Consider the following 27,500-nt stretch of genomic DNA (forward strand, 5'->3'; position numbering starts at 1 on the left):
AATTGCATCTTGCCTACAATCCATCACAAGAACTACTCGGATATGCATAGTTAGCTGAATACATGCCCACTTTCTTTGACTATGCACTCTCAGTGCACTTTCAGCCTTTGACAGTGTGAACGCAGGCCAACACGGTTAGCTGACACAGTTCGGTTCGGTTTGGCTCGGTTAGGCTGCATAACCATGCTAGTGTGAACAGGCTATTAGAGACATCAGACAATAGATGAAAGTCACACCAGATTATGTAGTGAAATTGCTACTTTAAGTGACACACTGATATGTATGTGTGCAGTGTGTGACTATAGCCGTGTGGTTACAAGTGTCTATTTTTCTTCTATACTTTCTATGCTTGCATGTTACATTGTACAAAGGAATTTAGAGCAGCTAGTGAGCAAGTTGGGAGTCACTGAGGAAATACCCTGAGATAATAATTATTGTGTGTTAGTGTGCATATGATGTATTGACAAAATTTGATATATAATATTCATTATATTATACAGACATGGGCATAATTATGGAACCCTCCCCCCCCCCCCCCCCCCGTATCAATCAACTGAGGCATGGAAATCAACAATTCCAGATTTATGAATGCACGTACTGACCCACTGATTCTACATCAAATCATGCTATTTGGGTATTTATATTGTTCTGATTGGACGCTCTGACAACCCGTAGCATCAAGAGATTAGAGAATGACCAGACTAACCACTGCCACCATACATTACCATGTCCAAACCGTTCATGTTGTGACATCACAAGAGCAGACTCACAACATGCAAGTAAACTGAAAAGTCTAGTCTCTTCTGACATAAACAGTCATTTTATTGTTTGGAAGCGTTTTGAAAATGATTTTTATTATTAACTTTCAGATTGATTGTCATGTAGGTCACACATGATCGCCTTCAATCTCAGACATGTGGATGGTACACTCAGAGCCATTACCTCACCATTATGACTTGTTTCACATGCTCAGGGTGGCTCCATGATTATGTCCATGTCTGTATTATATTGATTATATTATATTATATTGATTATATTATATTATATTGATTATATTATATTATATTGATTGTATTATATTATATTGATTCTATTATATTATATTGATTCTATTATATTATATTGATTCTATTATATTATATTGATTCTATTATATTATATTGATTCTATTATATTATATTGATTCTATTATATTATATTGATTCTATTATATTATATTGATTCTATTATATTATATTGATTCTATTATATTATATTGATTCTATTATATTATATTGATTCTATTATATTATATTGATTCTATTATATTATATGATTATATTATATTATATGATTATATTATATTATATTGATTATATTATATTATATTGATTATATTATATTATATTGATTATATTATATTATATTGATTATATTATATTATATTGATTATATTATATTATATTGATTCTATTATATTATATTGATTCTATTATATTATATTGATTCTATTATATTATATTGATTCTATTATATTATATTGATTCTATTATATTATATTGATTCTATTATATTATATTGATTCTATTATATTATATTGATTCTATTATATTATATTGATTCTATTATATTATATTGATTCTATTATATTATATTGATTCTATTATATTATATTGATTCTATTATATTATATTGATTCTATTATATTATATTGATTCTATTATATTATATTGATTCTATTATATTATATTGATTCTATTATATTATATTGATTCTATTATATTATATGATTATATTATATTATATTGATTCTATTATATTATATTGATTATATTATATTATATTGATTATATTATATTATATTGATTATATTATATTATATTGATTATATTATATTGATTATATTATATTATATTGATTATATTATATTATATTGATTATATTATATTATATTGATTATATTATATTATATTGATTGTATTATATTATATTGATTCTATTATATTATATTGATTATATTATATTATATTGATTATATTATATTATATTGATTCTATTATATTATATTGATTCTATTATATTATATTGATTCTATTATATTATATTGATTGTATTATATTATATTGATTGTATTATATTATATTGATTATATTATATTATATTGATTATATTATGTTATATTGATTATATTATATTGATTATATTATATTATATTGATTATATTCTATTATATTGATTCTATTCTATTATATTGATTGTATTATATTATATTGATTGTATTATATTATATTGATTGTATTATACTAGATTGATTGTATTATATTATATTGATTGTATTATACTAGATTGATTGTATTATATTGATATAAATTAGTTGTTGTTTATGTATGTCTGACTTTGTTAGTAAGTTTGTCTCTGTAGTTAGGGTTTGTATGTTGATGTTATTGAAGGTATGTGGAGTTGTGCGATGTGACGCGTTTGATTGTTTATGTTTGGTTTGTAGTGCTGCCATATGTGTTAGCACCAATTCCAATCACGGTTGTGAATCGTACCACTGAACGATCAGCAACTTCAAGGTAGGTTGCTGTGTCTGTCTGTTTATCTGTCTGTTTGTCTGTCTGTCTGTCTGTCTGTCTGTTTGTTTGTGTCTGTCTGTCTATATGTCTGTTTGTTTATTTGTCTGTCTGTTTGTCTGTCTGTCTGTTTGTCTGTCTGTCTGTCTATATGTCTGTTTGTTTATTTGTCTGTCTGTTTGTCTGTCTGTCTGTTTGTTTATGTGTCTGTCTGTTTGTCTGTTTGTTTGTCTGTCTGTCTGTTTGTCTGTCTGTCTATCTGTCAATACATATATTTTCAAAGAACAACACTACTACATTCTAGTCTGGCCCAAACGGTCGACGCCTGTCTGTCTGTTTGTTTATTTGTTTGTCTGTCTGTCTGTCTGTTTGTCTGTTTGTCTGTCTGTCTGTCTGTCTGTCTGTCAATTTCATTTATTGAAACACAAACTCTACGTTACATTTCTAACACTAAATACAAGAAATCTGCTGAGTTCAGCTTTAGTTTAATGCAAACTATCTGTCTGTCTGTCTGTGTCTGTCTGTCTGTCTGTCTGTCTGTCTGTCTGTCATCTGTCTGTCTGTGTCTCTGTCTGTGTCTGCCTGTCTATCTCTCTGTCTGTCATCTGTCTGTCTGTCTGTCTGTCTGTCTGTCTGTCAAATACATATATTTCAAATCCAAAGAAATTTCCATCAAGAGCTTAAAGCTAGTCTTTAAGTAAAGTTCCTCTAAATCAACAACAAACATTTAAGGCTACAACAGATGATCCCATAGGGGTCAGAATACATTTAACCACTTAATTAACTATCTGTTTGTCTGTCATCTGTGTGTGTGTCTGTCTGTCTGTCTGTCTGTCATCTGTCTGTTTGTCTGTCTGTCTGTCTGTCTCTCTGTCTGTCTCTCTGTCTGTCTGTCTATCTCTCTGTCTGTCATCTGTCTGTCTGTCATCTGTTTGTCTGTCTGTCTGTTTGTCTGTCTGTCTGTCTGTCTGTCTGTCTGTTTATTGTCTGTCGTTCTGTCTGTCTGTCTGTTGTCTGTCTATCTGTGTGTCATCTGTCTGTCTGTCTGTCTGTCTATCTCTCTCTCTGTCATTTGTCTGTCTGTCTGTCTGCCTGTCATCTGTTTGTATGTCTGTCTGTCTGTCTGTCTGTTTTTTTGTCTGTCTGTTGTCTGTCTGCCTGTTTTTTTGTCTGTCTGTTGTCTGTCTGTCTGTGTGTCATCTCTCTGTTGTCTGTCTGTCTGTTGTTTGTCTTCTGTCTGTTTCTCTGTGTGTCTGTTTGTCTACCTGTTTGTTTGCTGTCTCTTATTTGCACGTTATTACCCAACAACCTCTACCGTTTCCATTCAGTGTTTCATATGAAGTGGCAGTCTTTCTCACAACCGGTATCGTGATGTCAGCATTCGGTAAGCAATTTCCTTATCTAACACGTAATCCCTAATCACAATAAATTACCTTATTAATTAATTTAATTACTAATTGCATTTTTATTTCATTGTTCTGTAATCGTCCTCATCACTGCAGGCATCCCAGCCGTATTGACTCATGTCAACAAGGTCTCTTCTCGTTTATTTTTTCCATCTCATTCACATTGCCATTTCAACTGCTTGTCTGTAGATCAGTACGGGTGCGATGGCGCTCACTATTGGTGGCAACATTTTCGTGTTCCTCACACTCTTTCTCTACTTTAACGTCTTCACATCGGACGATGATGACTTTGCTTGGGGAATAGTGTAATTGTAATCATACAAATTCGGGTATCAATGTATGCTATGAAGGTGTAGGAGCTTGCTGTATATTCGGGCGTGTAGAAATTGAAGCGAATGTGGTGGTTAGACTTTGTGTTTGAAACGACTCTGAATGTGCTGTTTATGTGGTTATAGACTTAGTCACTAATAGTAATAAATATTATTGAATAAATTAATTACCTTGTGTCTGCATCAGTTTCCAATATATGGCCGCTTTGGGGGTAATTAAAATAATTATTATTGAATACATAATATGATGATAAATGTGAAGAAGAATACTGTAAACTATGTGAAGCAATAGCGGCAGTTGAGTTACCACGGCGAAAAAGGACAACAAAAGCTAGAAGTTTAATGTCTAAACATGTATTGATATCAATTTGACACAATAAATATCACACGTGACAGTGTCACTGGTGTGTGTGTGTGTGTGTGTGTGGTGTGTGTGTGTGTGTGTGTGTGTGTGTGTGTGTGTGTGTGTGTGTGGGTGGGTGGGTGTGTGGTGTGTGTGTGGTGTGTGTGTGTGTGTGTGTGTGTGTGTGTGTGTGTGTGTGTGTGTGTGTGTTGTAATGGTGGGTAGTGTAGGTGTATTACTGAGCAACACCTGCTACACTGACAGTCTACAGCAGTTTTCAAACATACGGGAACCAGTAAATCGATTATCGATGTCCCGTATCTAGTTTCGCGGGTTCATTCACGTGAGCTTGTTGGCGGTATTCCTACACTCACGCGACGACATCCAACTCGCCGTCACAAAGTTTCTTACGAGATTATCATCGCCGCCTATCAACTTCTCTCGCCGTTTGTGACGCGCGCGCTGTCGTCTGTGACGTTTCATTGGCAACCACGACTGTTTCACGTGGACATACGGGATCTCGAGTACCAGTCACGACCTCATGTCCCAGCAGCAAGGTGAGGGAGAGTTTTCTTGTTAGTCTGTTGACTGCTCGTGTCATCTGTCTCGAGATGTATTCTATTACTACCTCAATTTTATCATCGTCTCGTCGCGTTTGAGTGTGCAGCGAGTGAGTGTCTGCGCGTACGCGCGTTTTTTCTGTTTCGCGCCAACAGCAAAGAGTGCACCGAGCACCTAATAGTTCCATCGTGGAGTGACGCATGTGTACAAACATTTGAGCGTTTTTTTCTCGACCGTTTCCTGCGGAAACAACCGGAAATGACGAATTTCGATTTTTGGTGTGTTTGTGCTGCCAGCAAGACGCCGGATTTGCTTGCAAGAATGATGTATAGTGCTTACAAAACGATTCCGAGGTTCCACTCTTCTTCCCACGTATCGAACGTTTCCTCTGTTTTAGTTCCCCACCCCAATTTGTGACGTCATTCCAGGTAGTGACACTTACAACGCTTGAAACAACGACCGCTTTCTTACCGACTGTGGGTGTTGCTGCGACGTCAGTGCTTGTGAGCATTGTTGAACGGCTGGACTGGATGAACAAACAGCAAAGGTGTTGATTTGATGTATATGAAGAGTTGTCAGTCTGGACATCAGAGCAACACTGACACTGTTGATTGTTCCAATTGTATGATTTGATTCTCGAGGTTTGCACTGCTTGCTGCGATGTTGTTAAACTGTCTGAAAGTAGATTGAATGCACGGTGTGCCAAGCGTCTTAGAGTTTCATCTGAAAGCAAAACTCGTGTGCAAACGAAGGTTAATTAAACGATGGGAGTCGAAATCGATGATGCCACATGGACAGTATATAGTACTGCTTGTGCTGTGTACTGCCTGTGACTACTGGTGGTTGAGTCTGTGGGTAATCCCATCGTGCAGAGGCAGGACAACATCAAAAAAGAAGAAAAAATGGAATATTATGTCTGCCTGACAAAGTTGCACCTCGAATTTGAGTGTTACTGTGTTATAGTCTGTAATCTCTTTATGCTACAGTCAAGCATAGCATTGCCTATGACTTCTGGTAGTAAACATTGATTCTGTGGGTAATCCCACTGCACAGGCAGGACAACAAAAAAATGGAATATTATGTTTGCCTGACAGAGTTGCATCTATGATCTGAATATTAATGTGTTATAGTTGGTAATCTCTATGCGTACAATCAAGCCATTGGGATGGTGTTTGTTTAGCCAGTATTACACCTAAACTGAGCCAAATTTAGAACTATGTAGCATTGTTTTCCGTTCACGCCTTTCCAGTGAAGATTGCAGTAAAGAGTGTGACTGTAAATTGATCACAGAATACCTTATAAGAGCTGGAGGTCCAGATGGTTGTGGCACAGAATGCTTCATGATTGAAGGATAACTGGGTTTGTAGCTATAGAGAGTGCTGCTTCAACAGCAGCCTGTTAGTGAGGGTACAGTGACAGCTAGTGTGTGGTAAGGTAAGGTATGGATGTGTGGTTGTCGACAAAGTGTTTAATGTACCTGAAGCATATGAGAGGAGGTATTGTGTGGTGTGGTATGGGTGGGTGTTCCTGTCCAAGGACTCTTGATGTTGACACTCCCCTTGTGAGTCATCTCATTAGTACACAGGTACACACCTGGAAGTAGACTAAGTACAAAGGTCAAAAGGTTAACTAGACTCTGACTAAGGGCAGTGTTAACTAGACTCTAACTAAGAGCAGTGTAAACTCTGAACTCTACGCCACCTTGCTTTGCCTTCAGCCTAGTTCACAATATCTGCTGGACACAATGCCTGGTCCAAGTTCAAGGAAGCTGCAATTGGGCTGAAGGTGCAATTGGGTTGTCGTCCTTGGATGTGGCTTGGCACCTTTGTGGGACTCATAGCAATGCCCTGTAGACCAGGCTTTAGGCATACAGACCCTGAAAACGGGATTTCGAATTGATCGACCACTCAGCTGTAGATGCCATTTTTGCAAGTCAATGGCTGTGCAGCTTCTTAGTTGGTCTGGGCATATGTTTGTATGCATTAGGGTGTCAACAACATGGACCATATGGCAATGTTTGTCGGTGTTTGTTGATTCATAGTGTCAAATCCGAATATCATCACTAGTGATTGTCTGCTGACAACATTAACTATGACGTTTGTGTTGTCTGCGAGTAGTTGCGTTGTTCTGTTTGTCAGCTTGTTTGGCTTTCACCTATCGAGCAAGTTTTATGCTAACGACACAATCGATGTTATAAAGTATTGTGTCTCAGACACTATGAGGTGATGGACATTGGTTGGTGCTAACTCATTGTGAATTCAACCTGCCAGGTAGCGGGTTCTAGTGAAACCTGTTTGGGGATAGAATTAACCAGTTTTTGAGGGCGTATTTGATTTTGTTTCGTTCTGGTAAAAGAGACAAGAGAGGAAAGCACAGAGAGCCAACACAGATAGAACAAGAACTGTGACGTGTATTCCTATGGAGTTAGTGTTGTTTTTGTTGCGATAACTCTACTGTTTGATGATGTTTGTACAGACATGTACAGACCATACGCCATAAATGCGAATGAGTGAAAGTGTTGCAGAAATTCCTGCCCCCAAAAAATCCAGCCCTCCTCTACACATACTTGGATCTCATCCATGTGTACGTCACAATGTGTTAGAACCTCTATAATAATTTGGCCTTTTTGATTGCAGTTTGACTTTGCATTGCCGTTTACATTTTTGCGGTTATGTTTAGGGACTCTAAATCACGTGATGCTGTTTCCTGATTTTATTTTCCAGGCCAGAGGGTGGAAAGGATGGAAAGCCTTTCCAGTCTCTCCTATTTGTCTGTCTGTCTGCTCGTCTCTTTGTTTGTCTGTCTGTTTGTCTGTCTGTCTGTTTGTTTGTCTGTCCATCCCAGGATTCCGTCTGTCTATCTGTTTGTCTGTCTGTCTGTCCATCTGTCTGTCAGTCCGTGTGTGCAAATATTTGTATTTTTGTACCGCAGTGTAGTCATGTAATTGTTCATTTCAGGTATGTTTGCTGCAGGCAACAATCGACCCAAGTGTGCCGGAGTCCTCGTCTTTCACTACGGCTGCCCGCCGTCCGTCATCTCCGACCAGAAAACCCTCTACATCGTCGTCGTGAAGAAAGCCAAACAGATCACCTACCCATGGGGCTTCCCCAAAGGCGGCAAAGAAGCCAACGAGACCGTCCTAGAAAACGCACTACGCGAGCTAACCGAGGAAACAGGAATCACCCAAGACCAACTATCATTCCTCAGTGACTTTCCCGTTCAGGAATACAACAATTGCGATTTGACTGTTTTATACTTTGTTGCCAAATTTGTCGGCGACCCATGGAAGCACAAGTTCATGTACAGCGAAGACGAACTCGAGATTGCACAGTGGATGCCGGTCGCCGACGTGCTGAAGCCGCCAGTCATGACCGCCATGAAGCCGGGACGTGTGCTGATGCTGAAGCAGACGTTAAAGCAGTTTGAAGAGATACTTAATCGGAATGGTTCGTGTATGTAGACTCATCGGGTGTGGGGCATGGATCGACTTGTCGGGTTGGAAATTATTGCTGGTACAGTTGACTATTACAGATTTCATTCTATAACGAGCATTAAGGGAATTCAGTAGTGTATTCCGTAGTGTATACCGTAGTGTATACTATAGTATATTAGCGTATCATCATTATAGTTTGATATTCTAGTGTGTAGCAGATTACAATACAAGCATTATTATTTTTATTGCCTTGTTTGAGGCTGTATTGTAGAGGGTAACAAGTGCAGGATGCAGTCATGTGGTTTTACATGTGTCACGTGTTTCCGTTTTTATTAAAGTTGGAATCAACGCACGCGCTTGCGCACACACGTCTTTATTTTGTATTTCCCGGATGTGATCTAGGTTTCTAATCTAGTTGAGAGGTGCACAGTACTGTACGTAGAATGCTACAAGCGATTAATACAATACATCGTTGATGTAGACCTTTACTGTACGTGCTTGTAAAGGACTCGTTTTATTTCGCCTCTGCTTTCAGTTTTAGTGTACATGTACATCCGGGACTGCAATCCACACTGACACAAATTATGTAGGACTAGAGCTAAAACGTAATTATTAATATTTTATTAATAATGTACGCTCTCTACACAACCATTATGTCGCAGTATCCACCATACGTATTACATGTCATTTACACAAAATGTGTTATTGATTTCAATATCGCGGTAAAAAACGGTCTGGCCACGCGAGCCAGACAGATGGAATCCGCAAGTCAAAAAACCGATTGCCGCCACTCCGGCCTTCAATTCACTCATGACGGCGATTCTCAAATTTCTAACAAAATAAGATCCGTTTCAAACGGTGAATCGACGTCCGTCGTTAATTCTATCGAATTCGACGTTTCTAGCGACAAAAATCGTGGGAGTTCTTCTGTCAATATTTTGAGTCTTCCTCCGGAGCTTCTCGTTAGAATTTTGGAGTTCGTTCCAGCTCGACATGCGATTCTGTTCGTCTCTTTGGTTTGTCGTCAGTTTTGGTTGTTGCTATCGTCTCATTCATGGTGGAAATTGCGATATGGCGCGCTGTGTGGGAGCAGGAGGGATGACGTGGTTTCTGACGTCAGTGCATTTGATTGCAGGCAGAGCTGCGGCTGGAGGAATGCTTGTGTTGAGAGAGAAGATGCCATTAATTTGTGGGGATCAACTGAAGTGATGGAGAACAGCTGTTATCATTTGTTAGGTCTGTATTGTGTGTGTGTGTGTGTGTGTGTGTGTGTGTGTGTGTGTGTGTGTGTGTGTGTGAGGGTTGGAAGAATATGGCGACCACTTCTAGGTGGTTGGCGACTAACGAGCGGTGTGGTTGCTAATTTGGCGACTAGAAATGTTTGATAGTTTTTAGTCTTTTGTGGCAGCTGCTCTGCTCAACCGATAGCATGTTTTATGTTATAATATGTTGCCACTTTCTAAGTCTATCATTTAGTGGCACACTGCAGGCGGTCTACTTAGCACCTTCATACATATCCTGTAACAATGTATCACCCAGCAATCTATTGGGAATTGTTGCTATTCTCTGGTTAACCATCATTTTTATGGACTTTACTGCCTGTACCAATCTCATTGGTCTCTGCCATCAGCTCCAGATAAACCCAACTAAAGACATGCAGGCGCGTATAATTTTTCAAACAATCGTCGTCACTCCTATTCTTCATAGGCTACACCAGCAAATCCAAGTCAACAGCTCTGTCATCAATGAGATGCCATTGCACAGCAGCTTCTCCCAAATGAAACACGAAATCTGCAGTCAGTCGTAGTTGAAGGTGCTTATTTAGATCCTTTTCTACGCTGTTCAAAGGAATGAAGAATCTGACCATCTTGAATTGAGACAAATGAAAACTATCACGTAGATACAGACATGGGCATAATTATGGAGCCACCCTGAGCATGTGACTTAGATTTAAAAATTATTGGACTTTCTCAGACACTTGCAAGTAAATGCATCTGCAGTGACAGCTGCACTTTTTAGTAAATTCAAAACAAGTTATAATGGTAAGGTAATGGCTCTGATTGTGCCATCCTCATATCTGAGATTGGAGGTGATGTTTGACCTTTTGAGATCGATACACGACTAGTACTGCTTCTTGCATGCTGTCAGCTCAACCAGTAAATTTGAAAGTTAATAATCAAAATCGTTTTCAAAAAGCTTCTAAACAATAAAATGACATTGTTTATGTCAGAAGACATACTCAAAGATTAAATAGAGACTATATGTTTCAGTTTACTTGCATATTGTGAGTCTGTTCTTGTGACATCACAACATGGACGTGGGTTGGACATGGTAATGCATGGCGGCGGTGGTTAGTCTGGTCATTCTCTTGATCTTTTGTTGCTACGGGTTGTCAAAACGTCCAATCAGAACAATATAAATAAATACCCAAATAGCATGATTTGATGTAGAATCAGCGGGTCAGCAGGTGTATTCACAAATTTTTAGTGTTCTTTTGATTTCCATGCCTCAACTGATATGGCGGGGGTGGCTCCATAATTATGCCCATGTGTGTATTTGCAAACGGCAGGCGTCGGAAGTAGCAAACAAACAGCTTTTTCCACAGCAAGCTGCCTGAGTGTCTTTCTATCAGAAGAACTACCAGGTACGTTCAGGGGCTCGTATATCTTCTAGGTCTACTAAGAAAGTCCGTTCAGACAAAAACATTCTGCATGTTCAGTTCTGAAATCTAGATGTTGAATGATGCCACGCGCTATGGAAGCGCTACAATAACAAAAGTTTATCACTTGTGTTCCAGAGATTAGCACAGCTAGCCATAGGACAGGTGGGGTTACATGCAGTAACCGGATGTACTGTTCTCAACAACAATAGTGGCACTGAGTCATAAGAGAAGAAACGCTCTTATCATATACTCAACCAAAAGAACGCTCATGTCTTATTGGATGGATTGCCAGGATGTCAATGTGATGACAAACCACATTTTTGTTTGGTTGTAGCTATACAATTAGTTGAAAGTTAGGATACAATATGAATACTCATAGTATTACATAGAAAGGTTCCCAAGCATGATAATGTAGATTGATGTGTTTACTTGCTATCTACAATCTTCATCCAACATTACTGCAAATTCCTAGTTGGGTCTTAATTTAAGGTAAACATGATAATCTGCAAAAGGGTCTCAACAGTGATATTAATGACTTATTTACTTCTGGAATCTCTGACCTAGAAACTAGTGACAGTTTGGTGACCAACCGTTTCCCAAACTGGCGACTAGATTCAAACACATTCTTCAAACCGTGGTGTGTGTGTAGTGTGCGTGTGTGTGTGTGTGTGTGTGTGTGTGTGTGTGTGTGTGTGTGTGTCAGTGCTGCTGTTCTATTTTTGATGTTTTGTGTGCTGGTGTTGTAGGTCACTATGCTCCTATCGATTGTGTGAAGCTGTTGTCTGGGAAAGGAAAGCAACTGTGCTTGTCAGGTTCTAGAGACAGATCAGTCAACGTGTGGGATTTAGATTTGATAAGTCGTAATGAGAATTTTAAAGGAAACAATCAGGCAGTAATTGCAACATGTGCAGGACACAAGGTTGATAAATGGATGCACACACACACACACACACACACACACACACACACACACACACACACACACACACACACACACACACACACACACACACACACACACACACATTGATAATTATGTGTCGGTATTGTCTTTTTGTACTTTAGGGTTGGGTTTGGTGCTTCGCTTCTCACTGGCCAGAAACTAACGTCGTTTGCTCAGGGGGTTGGGACAGTCAAGCTCGACTGTGGAGCCTCACCGATTCCAATCTCACTTTGCTCAGGGATATAAGGTTTGCTCTATTCAATTTTAAATGAATCTACAAAAGTCTAGATGTGTCCACGGCTGCCACACAATTTTTCGAGAATATATATGCTGCCTTGTATATCACATCATGATCTACACACACACACACACACACACACACACACACACACACACACACACACACACACGCACGCACACACGCACACACCTACTTTACACAATCGCAGTTGACTCATACATTAATTAAATAATAATATTAATTAAATAATTAATTCAAATGACCAACTGACTGACTAACCAACCAATTAAGAAATTAATTATTTAAATGTAATTAATATTAATTAATAAAAATAATTAAATAAATAAATAATAAATATTATCAAATAGGTAAATAATAATATAATGTAAATATATATTACATAATAAATTAACTGTATTGTAAATGACCAAATGAACTGACCAACTGACTGACTTCATTTATTGCACACAAACTTCTACGTACAGATACACTTAAATACAAATACACAAATAATTAATATTAATCAGTGTTTCCGCTGGAAATTTTCGATTATTAACCACTTAGCTAAAGGTGTTGGTTCGTTAGTAGCCAAACGTTTTATTTCAGAGCCAAGAAAAAATCACCCAAACATCAAACAGATATCAATTTCAATGACAACAACTATTGATTCAAGTTTAGCCTGGTAGGGCAACATCTACCAATGGTCGATTACAACAAATGCAGTACTAATCTGACACATGTTATACTCAATGGAATGTGACTTTGGAAAGACAAAGCCTACAAACCAGACTTCAAGCGTTCAGTGCCATCCTTCCTGGTTTTTATACAAATCAAAGTCTTGAAATTTTGGCCTTCCATATTCAGCATCATCGAAGTTCAGCATCATTGATTCAATGATAAAGTTGTCATCATCATCTTCTTTCTCATGGTCTCTATACCTTCCATCTGCTTCCGTTTTACTACGGCAGTCATCTTCAGAACCATGACTGTCATCTTCACTTTTTTGTGCTTATTTTTAGTTCGACGCTTACGGAAGCCGTACGCAAAGGGCATGCAGGACATGAACAGAGCAAGTGCGAGAGATCGGCCTTTTAGTCCCTGGAGCTCCATTGCATTGCACTATAAGTATATATAATTGCCTTTGTTAGCGCACTCTAGTGACTGTGCTTGCAAGATCTGATCCAGAGGAAGGCGTATACGGTACAGTAACAGCTAGCCAAATTGGGGAGGCGGCATTAATATTTTCTCGCCAGCGACATTTATTTGTAGCATTTGGCTATTTGGAGATTGTCCAGCAGAAACACTGTATTAAATTAATTTAAACGACCAACTGATTCTTGTAATAATAGAATATTGTGGCTTTGACTTGCTTGAAGTGGTGTGGTGTGGTGTGGTGTGGTGACTTACTTGAGGCTCAGTCACATTGACAGTCAACTACATAATGAAAAAATATTTAATTAATTTATATACAGCAACTTTAGATCAACAATGACTCAACATGTGTACACATTTAATTAATGATTAGATGTAAAGTCCTCTACGATTCCAATTTTGGAGTAGGTTCACAGGTTTACATATTGGAACGACGTCACGTGGGAAACACGTGCCTTTTGGGCGGAAATAACTTTGTCCGAATTTAATATCAAACCGTCCGGATAATCAGGGTTGTACTGTACTGTAGTAGTATCCTAGACTCGTGCCCAGTCCTCCTACTCATTCGCGCTCCACGTGTTTTAGCACGTGCTTTTTGTTCCACTAGCTAGCACAACGTAGTATCCATCCATCCAACAAAAGGCATGTGCTGAAACACGTGGAGTGCACGTGAGGAGAGAACTGGGTATGAGTCTACCGTTTTACATAGTACCTGTACGTGGGAGTGGCAGCCCTGTGTGTCACATGCATTACTATATATCTACCCATGATCGTTTGTATTCATTTTGTGTGCATTGTAGCTCTAATTTTCTAGGCATTCTAATATAGTCTTAAGCTTAAACATGCCAGAGCCCAATGTTCTAATCTCTGGAAGCGCTGACAACGAGACGAGACATTATGACCTTCGAGGTAGGTGGAGTACACACGAAAGAGTTTTGATATTAATTGATATCAATTTATGCAAATCGGGAAAAGTTTTTTGTAAAAATGTGTTATACTTGCCGTTTCTGTTGGTACAACTACCACGTGCTCTTTGTAGGTTCGGGTTGCTTGACTAGGACGGTTAGGAGTCATCGAATGCCAGTCTTGTGCTTGCAGACGACTGACAAGTTTGTCATCAGTGGTAGCAGTGATAAGACGATAGCGATTTGGGATCGAAGAGCCGATTGCGAGTACAAGAAGATACAGGTTAGTGACATTGAACAATGAAGGAAACGGGAAGGAGTGGGTCAGTTAGTTCAAGAGCATGGATTGATTGAGTTATGTCTGAGTGATTGACTGATATCATTTATTAGACACAAACTTGTAGTTTGTGATTCTACTGACTGACTGGTCGGTTAGTTGGTGACAGTCTGTTGGTACGTTAGGTCGGTTGTTGGCAATTGTTCGGTTGGTCGGTTGGTCGGTCTGTCGAACATTGTCAATGAAACAGTTAATTAAGCCGGGTTTACATTAAAGACGTAAGGAGGTGTTACGTGCTCGTTACGTGCTTTGCGTTTTCTTACGTCCTTACGTGTCTGTTCACATTAGAACGCCGAACGCTTAGCGCGGAGACGTAAGGACACGTAAAGAGACCCAAGTAAACAGACTCGGTTTCTATTCTTGCGTCTTGCGTCTCGCGTTTTTTATATCAACCTGACTGGTGGGGTGAAAATAGTTTCATATTTCTAATGGAAGAACGTCTAATTGAGAGCGTTCGTTTGTATCATTGTATTTTTACAGCACGGAGCCGCATTTCCTCTATCAAATTGTGATAGGCTCCTTGCTGGAGCCTTTTGGCTGGAACTGGAGCGACCCATTCTCTCTTCCTTTCCTCTGTTGTCGTCTAAGACACAACGCAAGCGCCAAAATCGAGGTTGCAATCACCAAAACAGCTTCTTAAAAATTTGTAGCGTGCGTTAAATGATGTTGTTGAAAGTCACAAAAGGCTAGCGCGTTAACCAGAAGACGCAAGACGGAAACATAATGTAAACGCAGTTTTAATGTAAACAGAAAAAAGGTGCAAGGAGACGCAAGACGCAAAGACGCGAACGCAAACACGTAAGGCTTTGCGTCTTTAATGTAAACCCGACTTACTTTGTATACAATGACTAGAGACTGACTGCACTATGGTAGTACCTCTGAATGCTATGTACCTACTAAGCTGACATGCTCCTTGTTCGCACAGAATTGATGGTAACGCGTATCTAGGCATAGAGCCGGGTTTACTAAACATGCAAGTGTCTGCGTTGGTGTCTTGCGTCTTTTCGTCTTGCGCCTCCTTGCACCATTTTTCTGTTTACATTACTAAGGCCGGGTTTACATTAAAAGACGCAAAGCCTTACGTGTTTGCGTTCGCGTCTTGCGTCTTGCGTCTCCTTGCACCTTTTTTCTGTTCACATTAAAACTGCGTTTATTTTTGCGTCTTGCGTCTTCTGGTTAACGCGCTAGCCTTTTGTGACTTTCAACAACATAATTTAACGCACGCTACAAATTTTAAGAAGCTGTTTTGGTGATTGCAACCTCGATTTTGGCGCTTGCGTTGTGTCTTGAACGATAACAGGAAAAGGAAGAGAGAATGGGTTGCTCCGATTCCTGCCAAAAGGCGCCAGCAAGGAGCCTATCACAATTTGATAGAGAAAATGCGTCTCTGCGATGTAAAAATACAATGATACAAACGAACGCTCTCAATTAGACGTTCCTCCATTAGAAATACGGGACTATCATCACCCCACAAGTCAGGTTGATCTAGAAAACGCGAGACGCAAGACGCAAGAATAGAAACCGAGTCTATTTACTTGCGTCTCCTTACGTCTCCGCGTTTTGCGTTCCACGTTTTAATGTGAACAGACACGTAAGGACGTAAGAAAACGCAAAGCACGTAAGGAGCACGTAACACCTCCTTACCTCTTTAATGTAAACCCACCTTATATAATTTTAAACGCGTTTGCATCTTGCGTCTCCTGGTAGCGCGCTACCCTTTTGTGACTTGCAACAGCGTGTTAACCCACGCTATACATTGCAATGTCTTACGAAGAAGCTGTTTTACGTAGTTATTGCAAGCCCGATTCTAACGCTTGCGTTGTTTGGAAGACAACAGCAGAGAAAAAGAAGAGAACGGGTCGCTCCAGTTCTTGCCAAAATGCTCCACAAGGAGCCTATCACCATTTGATACAGGAAATGCGTCTTGGCGATCTAAACATACGTATTTGAGACAAACGAACGCTCTCAATTACAGAAAATACGGGACTCGTTACTCCACAAGTGAGGTTGATATAAAAAACGCGAGACGCATGACGCAAGAATACAAACCAGTCTATTTTCTTGCGTTTCCTTACGTGCTCTTCCATCTCCGAGTTTCGCGTTCAGACCCAAGGACATAAGATAACACGCAAGAGCACGTAACTCGGCTTTTAACTAGTTAGTTCACAGGGAATGTGATACAAAACCACATGTGTTTTTTGTGTGTTTTTTTCATGAGGATTTGCGTGGGAAACGAGGCAAACCCATGTGTGGGTTTGTGAAACAAATACCCACATAGGTTTGTGAAACAAATACCCATGTGTGGGTTTTCTAACCCACAGAAACTTTGCAAAAACCCACAAAAAAACTTAGGTAAAACCGTAAGAAACCTACTATAGCCCACCCTAACCCACCGTGAGGGTTTTATAAAATTAAGAAAACCCATACATTAACCTGCGAAATCCACTATGGGAAACGCTTTTAATTAGAGACCCCGCCATTTTGATTTCTAATTCAGGGTCGAGTTTGCCATATATAGACTGTTTCATTGAATTCAATCGTCTATAATTATCCGTGGAACCCATGAACCGCCAATGCAAATTGCAATGGTAAGTGGACATTGAACTGATTGTAATCATGTCTGATTATATTTCCAGTTACCTTATCTTATCACTACACCTTTTAATTACGTGCTAATAACTATTTGGCATGCTTACTCTATCTAGATTAGCAAAAATGCACTCTAGAAATGTTCCCACAAGTGAGTGTCTCTGCTTTCTTTTCACGTTCAGTAGCAGTACTTGTCAGTTATCTGCTTTTTCACTTGGTTTCTGATGATTCTTTTGCCCAGGTCATGAATCGCTGTGGTTTCTTTAGGTTGAACCGCCGTAGGACGAGCGACCTCTACATGGTTGTGTGAGCATTCATCTCTACTTGAGGATTTTGCTGTTTTCTAGTAGAAAGCAGTCGCTGCAACTACAGTAATACAGACAAGTAGAGACAAGAGGTACCTAGTTGAGTTCAACTTTGTTTTCGAATCTTGTTCAAAAGCCTCGGTCCCTGGCCAGCTCCATCCATTCATGTTCGTAACTTGAAGAAACGATCGACTTTTCTGTTTTCGGTGGGCTTAGGCATCTTCATCAATGGTTTCATCTACGTACAATATCAATAGACTCGTACCTGGTCCTCCTCCTCGCGCTCGCTCCACGCGTTTTAGCACGTGCTTTTTGTTCTCCTGGCTAGTGGAACAAAAAGCACGTGCTAAAACACGTGGAGCGCGCATGAGGAGGAGGACTGGGTACCAGTCTACAATATCAACAGGAAAATGTGAAACAGCCTAACCCATTCTACATCTGAAGAGCACTGCACGTATATCTCTACAAACCACGTCAACTAAGTTAGAGACCCAAGCCGCTGGACAGTGCTGTACCTGTGGTAGGTGGTAGCTGAAAGCATATTCCTCTTGCAGACCTGCGACAGCAAGTTGCCAAAACAGACTGCCGGTTGAGTCCAAGTGCCCGCGTATTTGCAATTTGAACAATGCGTGATGGTGATTGGCTACAGAAGGCTCCTGTTCAGGTATGCTTTTCCAAGCGTGACGCCGATTGGTTCATTTCGATCCTCCTTGATCCTGCTGCTTATGGTCACATCTTGGGAGGCCCAAGTTGGTAGCTGTTTAGTCTCTCTAGACTTGCTAATTGCTAGTTAAAAGCAGCTTTCCTGACGTTTAGTTACTGTAAATGCATCAGTTCTCTGCTCAGACTGGCTTTCAGATTTCACAACTATTGTTATGTGGGTTCTTTCATCAGAACCCTAAAAACCCATATTCCTTGTGTTTCGTATAGGCGTAGGCATACACGGTCTACAGAGCTCAAGTAAATAGTTACTTAGACTAGGCGAGTACAAACTACAAATGTCTACGAATTCTAGCTATTCTGTCTGTCTCATGCAGCATTACCAGCTGGGCATGCGTCGAATAAAACCCATGTTGTGTTTGGAACGTTTCATGCTGTGTTTTCTATGGGTTTTACTAGCTCGATCTACAGAAACCCATGCATAACACATGTTGAGTTAGATGGGTTTTGTGTCACATTCCCTGTGGTTAGGACGTCACATTATACTTATCCGTTTACTTCAGACTCAAGTTTCTTCTCATTCTATGTAGTTCTGTTGACAGACTCATTGCATAGTCTCAGACCTGCCAGCCTAGCAGTGTCACAATGCGTGAGTTTGCAGGAAAAATGCGGGAGTTTATAATTATAGTGCAACAAATGTATAACCGATTGAGTAATGTGCCTAATTAGTGACACAGCATCAACACCGATTACTAAACATAATAGTTAATTAAACAGCAGAACTTGTAGTGTACGTACTACTTCCTGTTGTAAGAATCTAAGAACAAAGTACATGCACATTCTCGTGGCTAGTTGGGATGTTCTGGATTCTATTTTTGTGGCCTTCTTTGATCGCTTTTCCAGCAATACATATGGTAATCAGGTAGCTAGCCCCTCCCCTTTCCACTTTTGACCAACTCCTTCTGTCAGTGTTTTGACCAAGTATCTCACACACACACACACACACACACACACACACACACACACACACACACACACACACACACACACACACACACACACACACACACACACACACACCACCACCACCACCACCACCACCACCACCACCACACACACAGACACACGCATGCACACCACACACACACACACACACACACACACACACACACACACACACACACACACACACACACACACACACACAATGCACATTGACTCTATGTTGCGAAAGAGCCAGATGAAGAGAGGGGCTGGCACATAGAAATTGATATTGGGATATCAAGTATGTACGTACACATGTATGTACTAAAACTGTAGGGTACAGTTACACAGAACAGGCACGCCCATCATTTTGGTCACACCCACCAATGGTCAGAATACGGGAGATTTGATGCCATATGCCGGTAGGCGGGAGAAGGGTCCCAAATGTGGGAGTCTCCCGCTCAATGTGGGAGAGTTAGCAGCTCAATAGTCTGTTGTTAGTTGATTGATTATTGAGTGATTGATTGATGGATTACATTTCAACAGTCAGATCACTGCATAAAATATTGGATAGTAAAATTACTGACGTGTGAGAATACTTAGAAACTGGAAGTTGTGCCGTGTTCTTGCTTGAGCTGAAATGTTCGTCCACAAATGATCTTCGTAACTCTTGACTCTAGATCTTCCACTCATAGTTACGAATGCATTCCATGTTGGGCCATGGAAGATGCAACATTCAATCGAAATGCATAACACAAATGTAGACTGCTGTGTTGGTTTTGTTTGATTCTTGTATTGTGTGGGTGGTAGGTACCGTTTACTGTACTTTCGTTGCATTATGGATATGGTCTGCTTCGAGCTGGATGTTCGGATGGTTCTGTTTATACGTTCGTAAGAGATGACTTTCAGCTGGTAGAAGTGAGTGTTGGTATTTGCTGGCAATGCAAGTTAATTGAAATGTGGCAAACTGTGTGCACGGACACACAGTGACACACACACACACACACACACACACACACACACACACACACACACACACACACACACACACACACACACACACACACCAATGCACATTGACTCTATGCCGTCTTTATTCAGTCCTGTACGCGACACGATAACAAAGTAACAGGAATCTGTCACAACCTCGGCATGACAGTCACGTGCTCAACAGACTCTACCATCAAGGTCCAATCGCATTCGTGTATAGCACACCAACCCAATCATCATACCAGCATTATTCTACTCTTGCAGATAGCAGAGCCATGCATTGACCCACAAGTGATGTGTTCAATGGAAAACAGCGGCTGTCAATTTGCATCTGTCAGCTAGTCATGTGGTGATGTTTGCCGTACTATATACTTCATTGGGTGTTTGTAGCTTGATTTCAATGGGTCGTGTCTTGTTGCTGCCGGCGGTGGAAAGACATCGATGAAGTTGTACAAGCCTGCTGGTCGATTTCATTGATTGATTGTAACACGTACAGTGCTGTGAATGTATTGGAAATGTTAGATCTGTCTATGTTTGCCTCATCAGAGATAGAAGAAGATGTACATACTATAACTGGCACGCGCGCGCGCGCGCGCGCGCGCGCGTGTGTGTGTGTGTGTGTGTGTGTGTGTGTGTGTGTGTGTGTGTGTGTTTGTGTGCGTCACTGTGTGTGTGTGTGTGTGTGTGTGTGTGTGTGTGTGTGTGTGTGTTTGTGTGTGTCACTGTGTGTGTGTGTGTGTGTGTGTGTGTGTGTGTGTGTGTGTGTGTGTGTGTGTGTGTGTCACTGTATGTGTGTGTGTGTGTGCATGTGTGTGGTGCGAATGGCTCAGTTGGTTAGAGAGTCATCTTATGGAGTGTTGACATACGGAACCTTGAAGGATCACAAGTTCAAGTCACGGTGATGGTGAGCTATGGCATAATTTCCTTAAGCAAGAAACTAACACACATTTGCTTCTCTCGACTCAGGAGTATAAATGAGTACCTGGTCAATGACTGGGGGCCTAAGCGGCCATCGGCTGTGACGTGACATCAGCCACTGGGGTCCTGGTGAGACTTCAGGTGCCTCACACCACAGTTGGCTTCACACCCAGGCCGGTGATCCTGCGAGTGCCTGGCCCAGCTCCAGGAGTTTGCTAGCGCAGGCCCAGAGTTCCCTGAGTAGTGCACAGGGCCCAGCTTAACAGCTGGGGCGTGACCTCCGAGAGGCAGCTCCTGGTGTTTAGGATTTTCTAGGTGTGTGTGTGTGTGCATGTCATTGTGTATGTGTTGCATGTGACCATGTGGCATCCCTCTCGATCAATAGAATCCACTCACATTTCTACAAACATAATTTCAAGGATCAGTGCAAGCCGTTTCCACTGCCCTACGCCTTTAACCCACAACTGAACAGTTAGAAAGTACAAAGTATTTATCAATAGGTTCAATATATCGTTTAGTTACAGGAACGTTGAGTGTTAACAGTCATGATCAATCGCACTGCCCATTAGACTTGAGCGACTCTTTCCAAGCCCCTGCAATTCCTGTATGTTACTCTCCCCTTTCATAGTGACATACGAGGTAACGGCAGGGGTTGGAGAGACTGGCTCGAGTCTCGTTGCCCATTATTACTATTAAGCTCTCGAGTATGGCCCCATTCTAGTTATCCATTGGTTCTCATGCATGTGATGTGAGTCCTGCAGTGAGTACAGTAATGGTTTCACTAAAACAGATGGCATTCATGCACAAATGGATTCCTTCATTCGAATCAAGAGAGCAAACCGATGGTTCACAATTTCAAGACATCAAAAAGCCACCAGATCGTTCAAGCACAACTACCTCTAATTAAAGCGATTGCAACAACTACACACGCAGACAAAAGACAACAAACAATACAATGAAACTTACTGTGCAGATAAGACTAACATACTGGACACGTCAGTAACATTTCTGCGAACACCAGCAGACAGACGGCTGATCTCTACAACTTGAGTCACACCCATGAAAATCACACAAACTTTCCAAAATCATTGCAACTTGAAGCACGTCACATACATACTCATCAAATTCCTCACAAATGGATAGATACCCTTAATTTGTCAGAGTCTGGTGTGGTAATCTCCACCATCATGTTGTTCACTGAGCGAAAACCTCGGTGGATTGAGATGCAAGCATCATATCTAGAAAAGGTAATAGCAATCACAAGGAAACTGCTTGATTCGTGATGTAAGTCGAATATCTATTGTGTGGCTACGATCAGATAGGGGCGAATTTGTCACACACATGAATCACTCTTCATGATCAGATGTGATTGTGTGGGTCATCATATCAGCCAATAAATAACACACTTGCTCAGCACACAAACTGTGGCTTGAAACAATATGAATACTATCCAATACAAAACTACATTTTTCAAAAGTCTCGTTCACTAGTTACTTCAATGTGGTGTGCGTGTGTGTGTGTGTGTGTGTGTGTGTGTGTGTGTGTGGTGTGTGTGTGTGTGTGTGTGTGTGTGTGTGTGTGTGTGTGTGTGTGTAGAGATAGCACATTATGCCATGTTTGTACACAACAAGTTTCAGCGTACATGCGAAGCATTCATCTGACCTTCTAAACACACTTGCAGCTAAACAATACATTTACCGCATTATTTATTTTGCTTAATTAATATTAATTATTTTATTTGCTTAATTTATATTATTTTTATTTTATTGATATCAATAAAACACTTTAATTATTCTTGAAAACAATATGAATACTATCCAATACAAAACTACATTTTTCAAAAGTCTCGCTCACTAGTTACTTCACTGTATGTGTGTGTGTGTGTGTGTAGAGATAGCACGTTAGACCATATTTGTACACAACGAGTTTCAGCGTGCATGCAAAGCATTCATCTGACCTTCTGAACACACTTGCAGATAAGCAATATATTTGCCGCATTATTTATTTTGCTTAATTAATATTAATTATTTTATTTGCTTAATTTATATTCTTTATAAATTTTATTGATATTAATAATTTTTATTTTATTGATATCAATAAAACATTTGAATTATTATGCGTTGCAAGGACTTACACTGACACACGTGAAATCCACGTGACCCATCTAGCTTTTACTTCCCTCGCATACTGCGTTGCCATTTCTCATGTTTCTATTCTGCTTGCAACGGAAAGTGGCGCATCTTCGACTCAACACCGCTCGCCTCGTGGTCTTCGCAGCGCACGCTAAGAGAGCCTCAAATGCCAGGATGTCGTCTGCCATGAGTGACAGTCGGATGCTGTTGAGATGGAATCTCACGAAGGAAGACATTCAGAGGGAAGCGAATGATCTAATGCGAGTGTCGAGGTCCGCCTTCAATTCAGTGGGCAGCCTGAAACGCGAAGACGTGACGTTCGATCGAACAGTGAAGGTCAAAAATTTAGGGCTAGTGCGTTAAACTTCCGGTCAGGCGCTGTTGATCACATTGTGCAGATTTTAGCCGATAATAAGGCGTGGTACGACACGAGAAGGTCGATGCTGGATTTTCTTCAACATGTTTCTACTGGTATGAGGTCTTTCGTTTTTCGGTTTGATGATTGCAAAATGTGTGACTTATTAATATTAACTAAATTAGTAATTTAATATTTGTAGTTGAAGGTGTGTTTACCCTTTCGCTTTCACATCTATGAGCCTAGGGACTGCACTGTATTGTGACTAATTGTATGGTATCCGTAGGCGCCTCGCGTTCGTGAGTAACACGTCCAAAGAAGTTTTCAGACCATCTACTGAAACGCCGAGTCCTAGCTAGACAATACGTATTTGTTGAAACCCTAGCTGTCATGGAAGTAAACATGCAAACTTTCTAGTAGTTTAGATTAGGTATATAGGCCTGGTATAAGTAGTCGTCGTTTTACGATCGTGATCAAGACAGTTGACATGTACAGTCTAGGTATGCACTCAGTTCCATTGTAATGACAGTGGTATGGTATTTACTGACATAGAAATTGATATCAGCAAACATTGACTATCAACAGTGTTAGATGCAGCACAGTGTAGTAAAGGATTGATTGTAGTATGGGATGTGTGAATAGTTGACTGTAGGTGGCATTTAACTCCTGAAGGTGTTTCTTGGTTGTCAAGTACACACAATCCCTAGCTACAATACAAAAGGATGGGGCGACGGAAGTTCATGAAGCATTTTCTTCACCGTATGGTCACTTGCATGAATCGTTCTTAGACTCATCTGTAGTCGGACACGGAAACAATTTTTTAAGGTAGGTCCTATCATGAAACGTGGTTGTGGGAGGAGAAATTTGAGATTTGTACACACACACACACACACACACACACACACACACACACACACACACACACACACACACACACATACCAAGAGCTCGATGGAGAGCCATATATGACCATGCCTCTTTCTGTTATGTGACCCGGATTAGAAGCCTTGCTACACTCGGCAGTAATTTGCACTCTCAGTAAAACTGCAATATTTTGATGCTCAGCTGTGTACACATTTGACTGTCTGGTGACGACTCATGCTTGTCTAGTTGTTGTCATGGATGAGGTTGGAAACACATCTATAGATTGTGAGATTAGTACATGAGTCTATACGTCGCGATTTATGGTGTTGAAGTGGGTAGAAAAATATACAGTTGATATCAACAAGAATTAAGTATACTTGATTGTAATTGAAATTTGAGTTAGTCCATTTGTATGTAATGAAATTATTAATTTTGTGGTGCTGTTGTTTGCTATTAGGTATGAGAGTGTATGCATGAGTGTGTATGGTAACTGTTGTGTGTTGGTGTTGTAGACAAGGAGATAAGAGAAGTGAGTACTGAAGCTGATAAGCAACTCTCAGAGTTTGATGTGGAGATGAGGTTAGATGTGGCAGAAATATTGAGAACACACACATGCGTGCGCACACGCACTGATGCACACACACACACACACACACACACACACACACACACACACACACACACACACACACACACACACGACACACACACACACACACACACACACACACATGCACACATGTACACACACACAAACACACAGTTGAACACACACACACACACACACACACACACACACACACACACACACAACACACACACACACACACAACACACGCACGCACGCACACACACACACACACACACACACACACACACACACACACACACACACTGTAAATGCAACAGCTTGATAGTAATCTTCTTGTCTTCAGCATGAGGCAGGACGTTTTCGATTCTCTTGTGGCTTTCAAGGTACATAATACTCAACATCACAGTAGACCACATTTTACTATTACAGTTGGTTGTCCTATTGACTTGCTTGTTTTGAATCATACAGGAAACGGCTCCAGCCCTTGCACCAGAAGCTGAAAGATACCTTAATAGAATGATTGTTAATGGAAGACGGAATGGTGAAAATGAACTTTTGTGTTACTATTAGTTAGTTGATGCATACATCACTTGGCTGTCGGCATCTTGCTTTGACTAAGGAATCGGTTCAATTCGATTTTAGCAATTTGCTGCAAAACAAACGACACATAGATTTTGTGTTGTGCTGTTGGATCATGTGACATATTATTACGACTTGTGTGGCACAGACTGTCAGTGAAGCAAGGTTGTAATGATTTTAGAGGTGTCTGTCTGTCTGTTTGTCTGTCTGTCTGTGTTTGTCTGTTTGTCTGTCTGTCTGTCTGTGTTTGTCTGTTTATCTGTCTATTTGTCCATGTCTGTCTTTGTGTCTGTCTGTTTATCGGTCTATCTGTGTTTGTCTATATGTTTGTCCGTGTTTGTATGTCTGTCTATCTGTCTGTCCATCTATCTGTCTGTCTGTTTGTCTGTCTGTCATTCTGTCTGTCTGTGTTTTTGTCTGTTTGTCTGTTTGTCTGTCTGTGTGTCTGTCTATCTGTGTGTCTAGTCCGTCCATCCATGTCTGTCTATTTGTCTGTCTGTCTGTTTGTGTGTATGTATGTATGTATGTCTCCAATACAAAATTTTTTATTTAAATCAAACGTTTACATCATGAGCAACTTAAGAGAGAAGCATCTACAGCAACACTAACACAACAAGACCATTACAATTCTGAAGCTTTCAAAATTACACTGAGCACACTATCTTTCAACAATCCAACCTCGTTATGCTAATAAATTTGTTCAAGATGACTTTCTCATCACATCGTAGTAGTGTCCCTGAAATGATTGATAGTCGGTCTCATTTCGTTCTCTGTCTGTCTCTGTTTGTTTGTAACACAATATCTCTTAAACAACGTAGCATATCAATATGAAATTTCTAAAATATGAAGATTATGACAAAATGTTGGATAAGTTTGAAAATAGCACTCAGGGTTAACAAATTAATTAATCAATATTTATTGTTGGCAGGTCAGTTGTGCAATCTCATCATAGATGGTTTAATTAATTAAGTAATTAACCAATCAGTTTGTATTTGTAAGGTAATGAAGGACACAGTTTGTTGTGCAATCCCATCATAGATGGTTCCTAATTAATTAATTAATTAATTAAGCAATCAGTTTGTATTTGTAAGGTAATGAAGGACAAAGTTGGTTGTGCAATCTCATCATAGATGGTTTCTAATTAATTTATTTATTTATTTATTAATTAACCAATTAGTTTGTTTGTGAGGTAATGAAGAACAAAGTTGGTTATGCAATCCCATCATAGATGGTTTCTAATTAATTAATTAATTAATTAACCAATCAGTTTGTTGTTTCTAAGGTAATGAAGGACTAAGTTGGTTGTCCAATCCCATCATAGATGGTTTCTAATTAATTAATTAATTAATTAACTAATTAGTTTGTGAGGAAATGAAGGACAAAGTTGGTTGTACAATCTCATCATAGATGGTTTCTACTTAATTAATTACTTAATTAATTAATTAACTAATCAGTTTGTTTGTGAGGTAATGAAGGACAAAGTTGGTTGTGCTGCTAACTCTACGTTCTGTTGACATATAAACAATGTGTTGCAGGGTTACACTTATCGCCAGAAAAGCAGGCAAAAGTGAAGGAAATCAAAACAAAACTGAGCGACTTGTCCATCACGTTCACTAAGAACCTCGGCGAAGAGAACACAACGTTACGATTTGTCGAAGACGATTTGGG

The 27,500-nt window shown here is 40.0% G+C and overlaps 4 protein-coding genes and 1 long non-coding RNA gene across 11 annotated transcripts in view; 4 read left to right on the plus strand and 1 right to left on the minus strand.

Annotated features, from left to right (window-relative positions):
• Positions 1–4,551, plus strand: part of LOC134185313 (leptin receptor gene-related protein-like) — a 5,572-nt gene extending 1,021 nt beyond the window's left edge. Inside the window, exons 5-8 of the mRNA XM_062653095.1 lie at positions 2,483–2,555; positions 3,881–3,936; positions 4,055–4,086; positions 4,148–4,551. Coding sequence (XP_062509079.1) covers positions 2,483–2,555; positions 3,881–3,936; positions 4,055–4,086; positions 4,148–4,267 — 281 coding nt within the window. The 3' untranslated portion in view covers positions 4,268–4,551. The remainder of the gene's footprint in view (positions 1–2,482; positions 2,556–3,880; positions 3,937–4,054; positions 4,087–4,147) is intronic.
• Positions 4,552–4,957: 406 nt separating this feature from the next.
• On the plus strand, positions 4,958–8,879 carry LOC134185918 (RNA pyrophosphohydrolase-like). Of its 5 annotated transcripts, none has more exons than XM_062653798.1 (2): positions 4,958–5,187; positions 8,149–8,879. In XM_062653798.1, exons 1-2 carry the CDS (start codon positions 5,172–5,174, stop codon positions 8,649–8,651), a joined length of 519 nt encoding a protein of 172 aa, XP_062509782.1. In that variant the 5' UTR covers positions 4,958–5,171; the 3' UTR covers positions 8,652–8,879. The 5 variants fall into 5 exon arrangements, with proteins under 5 accessions (XP_062509782.1, XP_062509785.1, XP_062509786.1 ...); XM_062653801.1 differs by lacking the exon at positions 4,958–5,187 and adding an exon at positions 5,416–5,832; XM_062653802.1 differs by lacking the exon at positions 4,958–5,187 and adding an exon at positions 5,416–5,738.
• A 487-nt stretch (positions 8,880–9,366) lies between these two features.
• LOC134185163 (F-box/WD repeat-containing protein 9-like) lies at positions 9,367–20,965 on the plus strand. Of its 2 annotated transcripts, XM_062652944.1 has the most exons (9): positions 9,367–9,860; positions 12,033–12,205; positions 12,352–12,476; positions 14,437–14,531; positions 14,662–14,810; positions 20,213–20,320; positions 20,504–20,590; positions 20,657–20,725; positions 20,783–20,965. In XM_062652944.1, the coding sequence occupies exons 1-9, from the start codon at positions 9,380–9,382 to the stop codon at positions 20,867–20,869; spliced, it is 1,374 nt and encodes a 457-aa protein (XP_062508928.1). In that variant the 5' UTR covers positions 9,367–9,379; the 3' UTR covers positions 20,870–20,965. The 2 variants fall into 2 exon arrangements, with proteins under 2 accessions (XP_062508928.1, XP_062508929.1); XM_062652945.1 differs by lacking the exons at positions 20,504–20,590; positions 20,657–20,725.
• LOC134185164 (uncharacterized) lies at positions 17,470–19,344 on the minus strand. Of its 2 annotated transcripts, XR_009970773.1 has the most exons (4): positions 18,274–19,344; positions 18,186–18,220; positions 17,855–17,996; positions 17,470–17,796 (listed from the first exon to the last, which is right to left on the minus strand). It is a non-coding gene; the product is annotated as an uncharacterized LOC134185164 (long non-coding RNA). The 2 variants fall into 2 exon arrangements; XR_009970772.1 differs by lacking the exons at positions 18,186–18,220; positions 18,274–19,344 and having other exon boundaries at positions 17,855–18,105.
• Positions 20,966–23,472: 2,507 nt separating the features above from the next.
• Positions 23,473–27,500, plus strand: part of LOC134185162 (thimet oligopeptidase-like) — an 11,560-nt gene continuing 7,532 nt past the window's right edge. Inside the window, exons 1-6 of the mRNA XM_062652943.1 lie at positions 23,473–23,778; positions 23,841–23,913; positions 25,174–25,240; positions 25,597–25,636; positions 25,722–25,794; positions 27,368–27,499. Of these exons, the coding sequence (XP_062508927.1) occupies positions 23,515–23,778; positions 23,841–23,913; positions 25,174–25,240; positions 25,597–25,636; positions 25,722–25,794; positions 27,368–27,499 (649 nt within the window). The 5' untranslated portion in view covers positions 23,473–23,514. The remainder of the gene's footprint in view (positions 23,779–23,840; positions 23,914–25,173; positions 25,241–25,596; positions 25,637–25,721; positions 25,795–27,367; position 27,500) is intronic.

Source organism: Corticium candelabrum, chromosome 10, assembly GCF_963422355.1.
Source record: "Corticium candelabrum chromosome 10, ooCorCand1.1, whole genome shotgun sequence".
NCBI lineage: Eukaryota > Metazoa > Porifera > Homoscleromorpha > Homosclerophorida > Plakinidae > Corticium > Corticium candelabrum.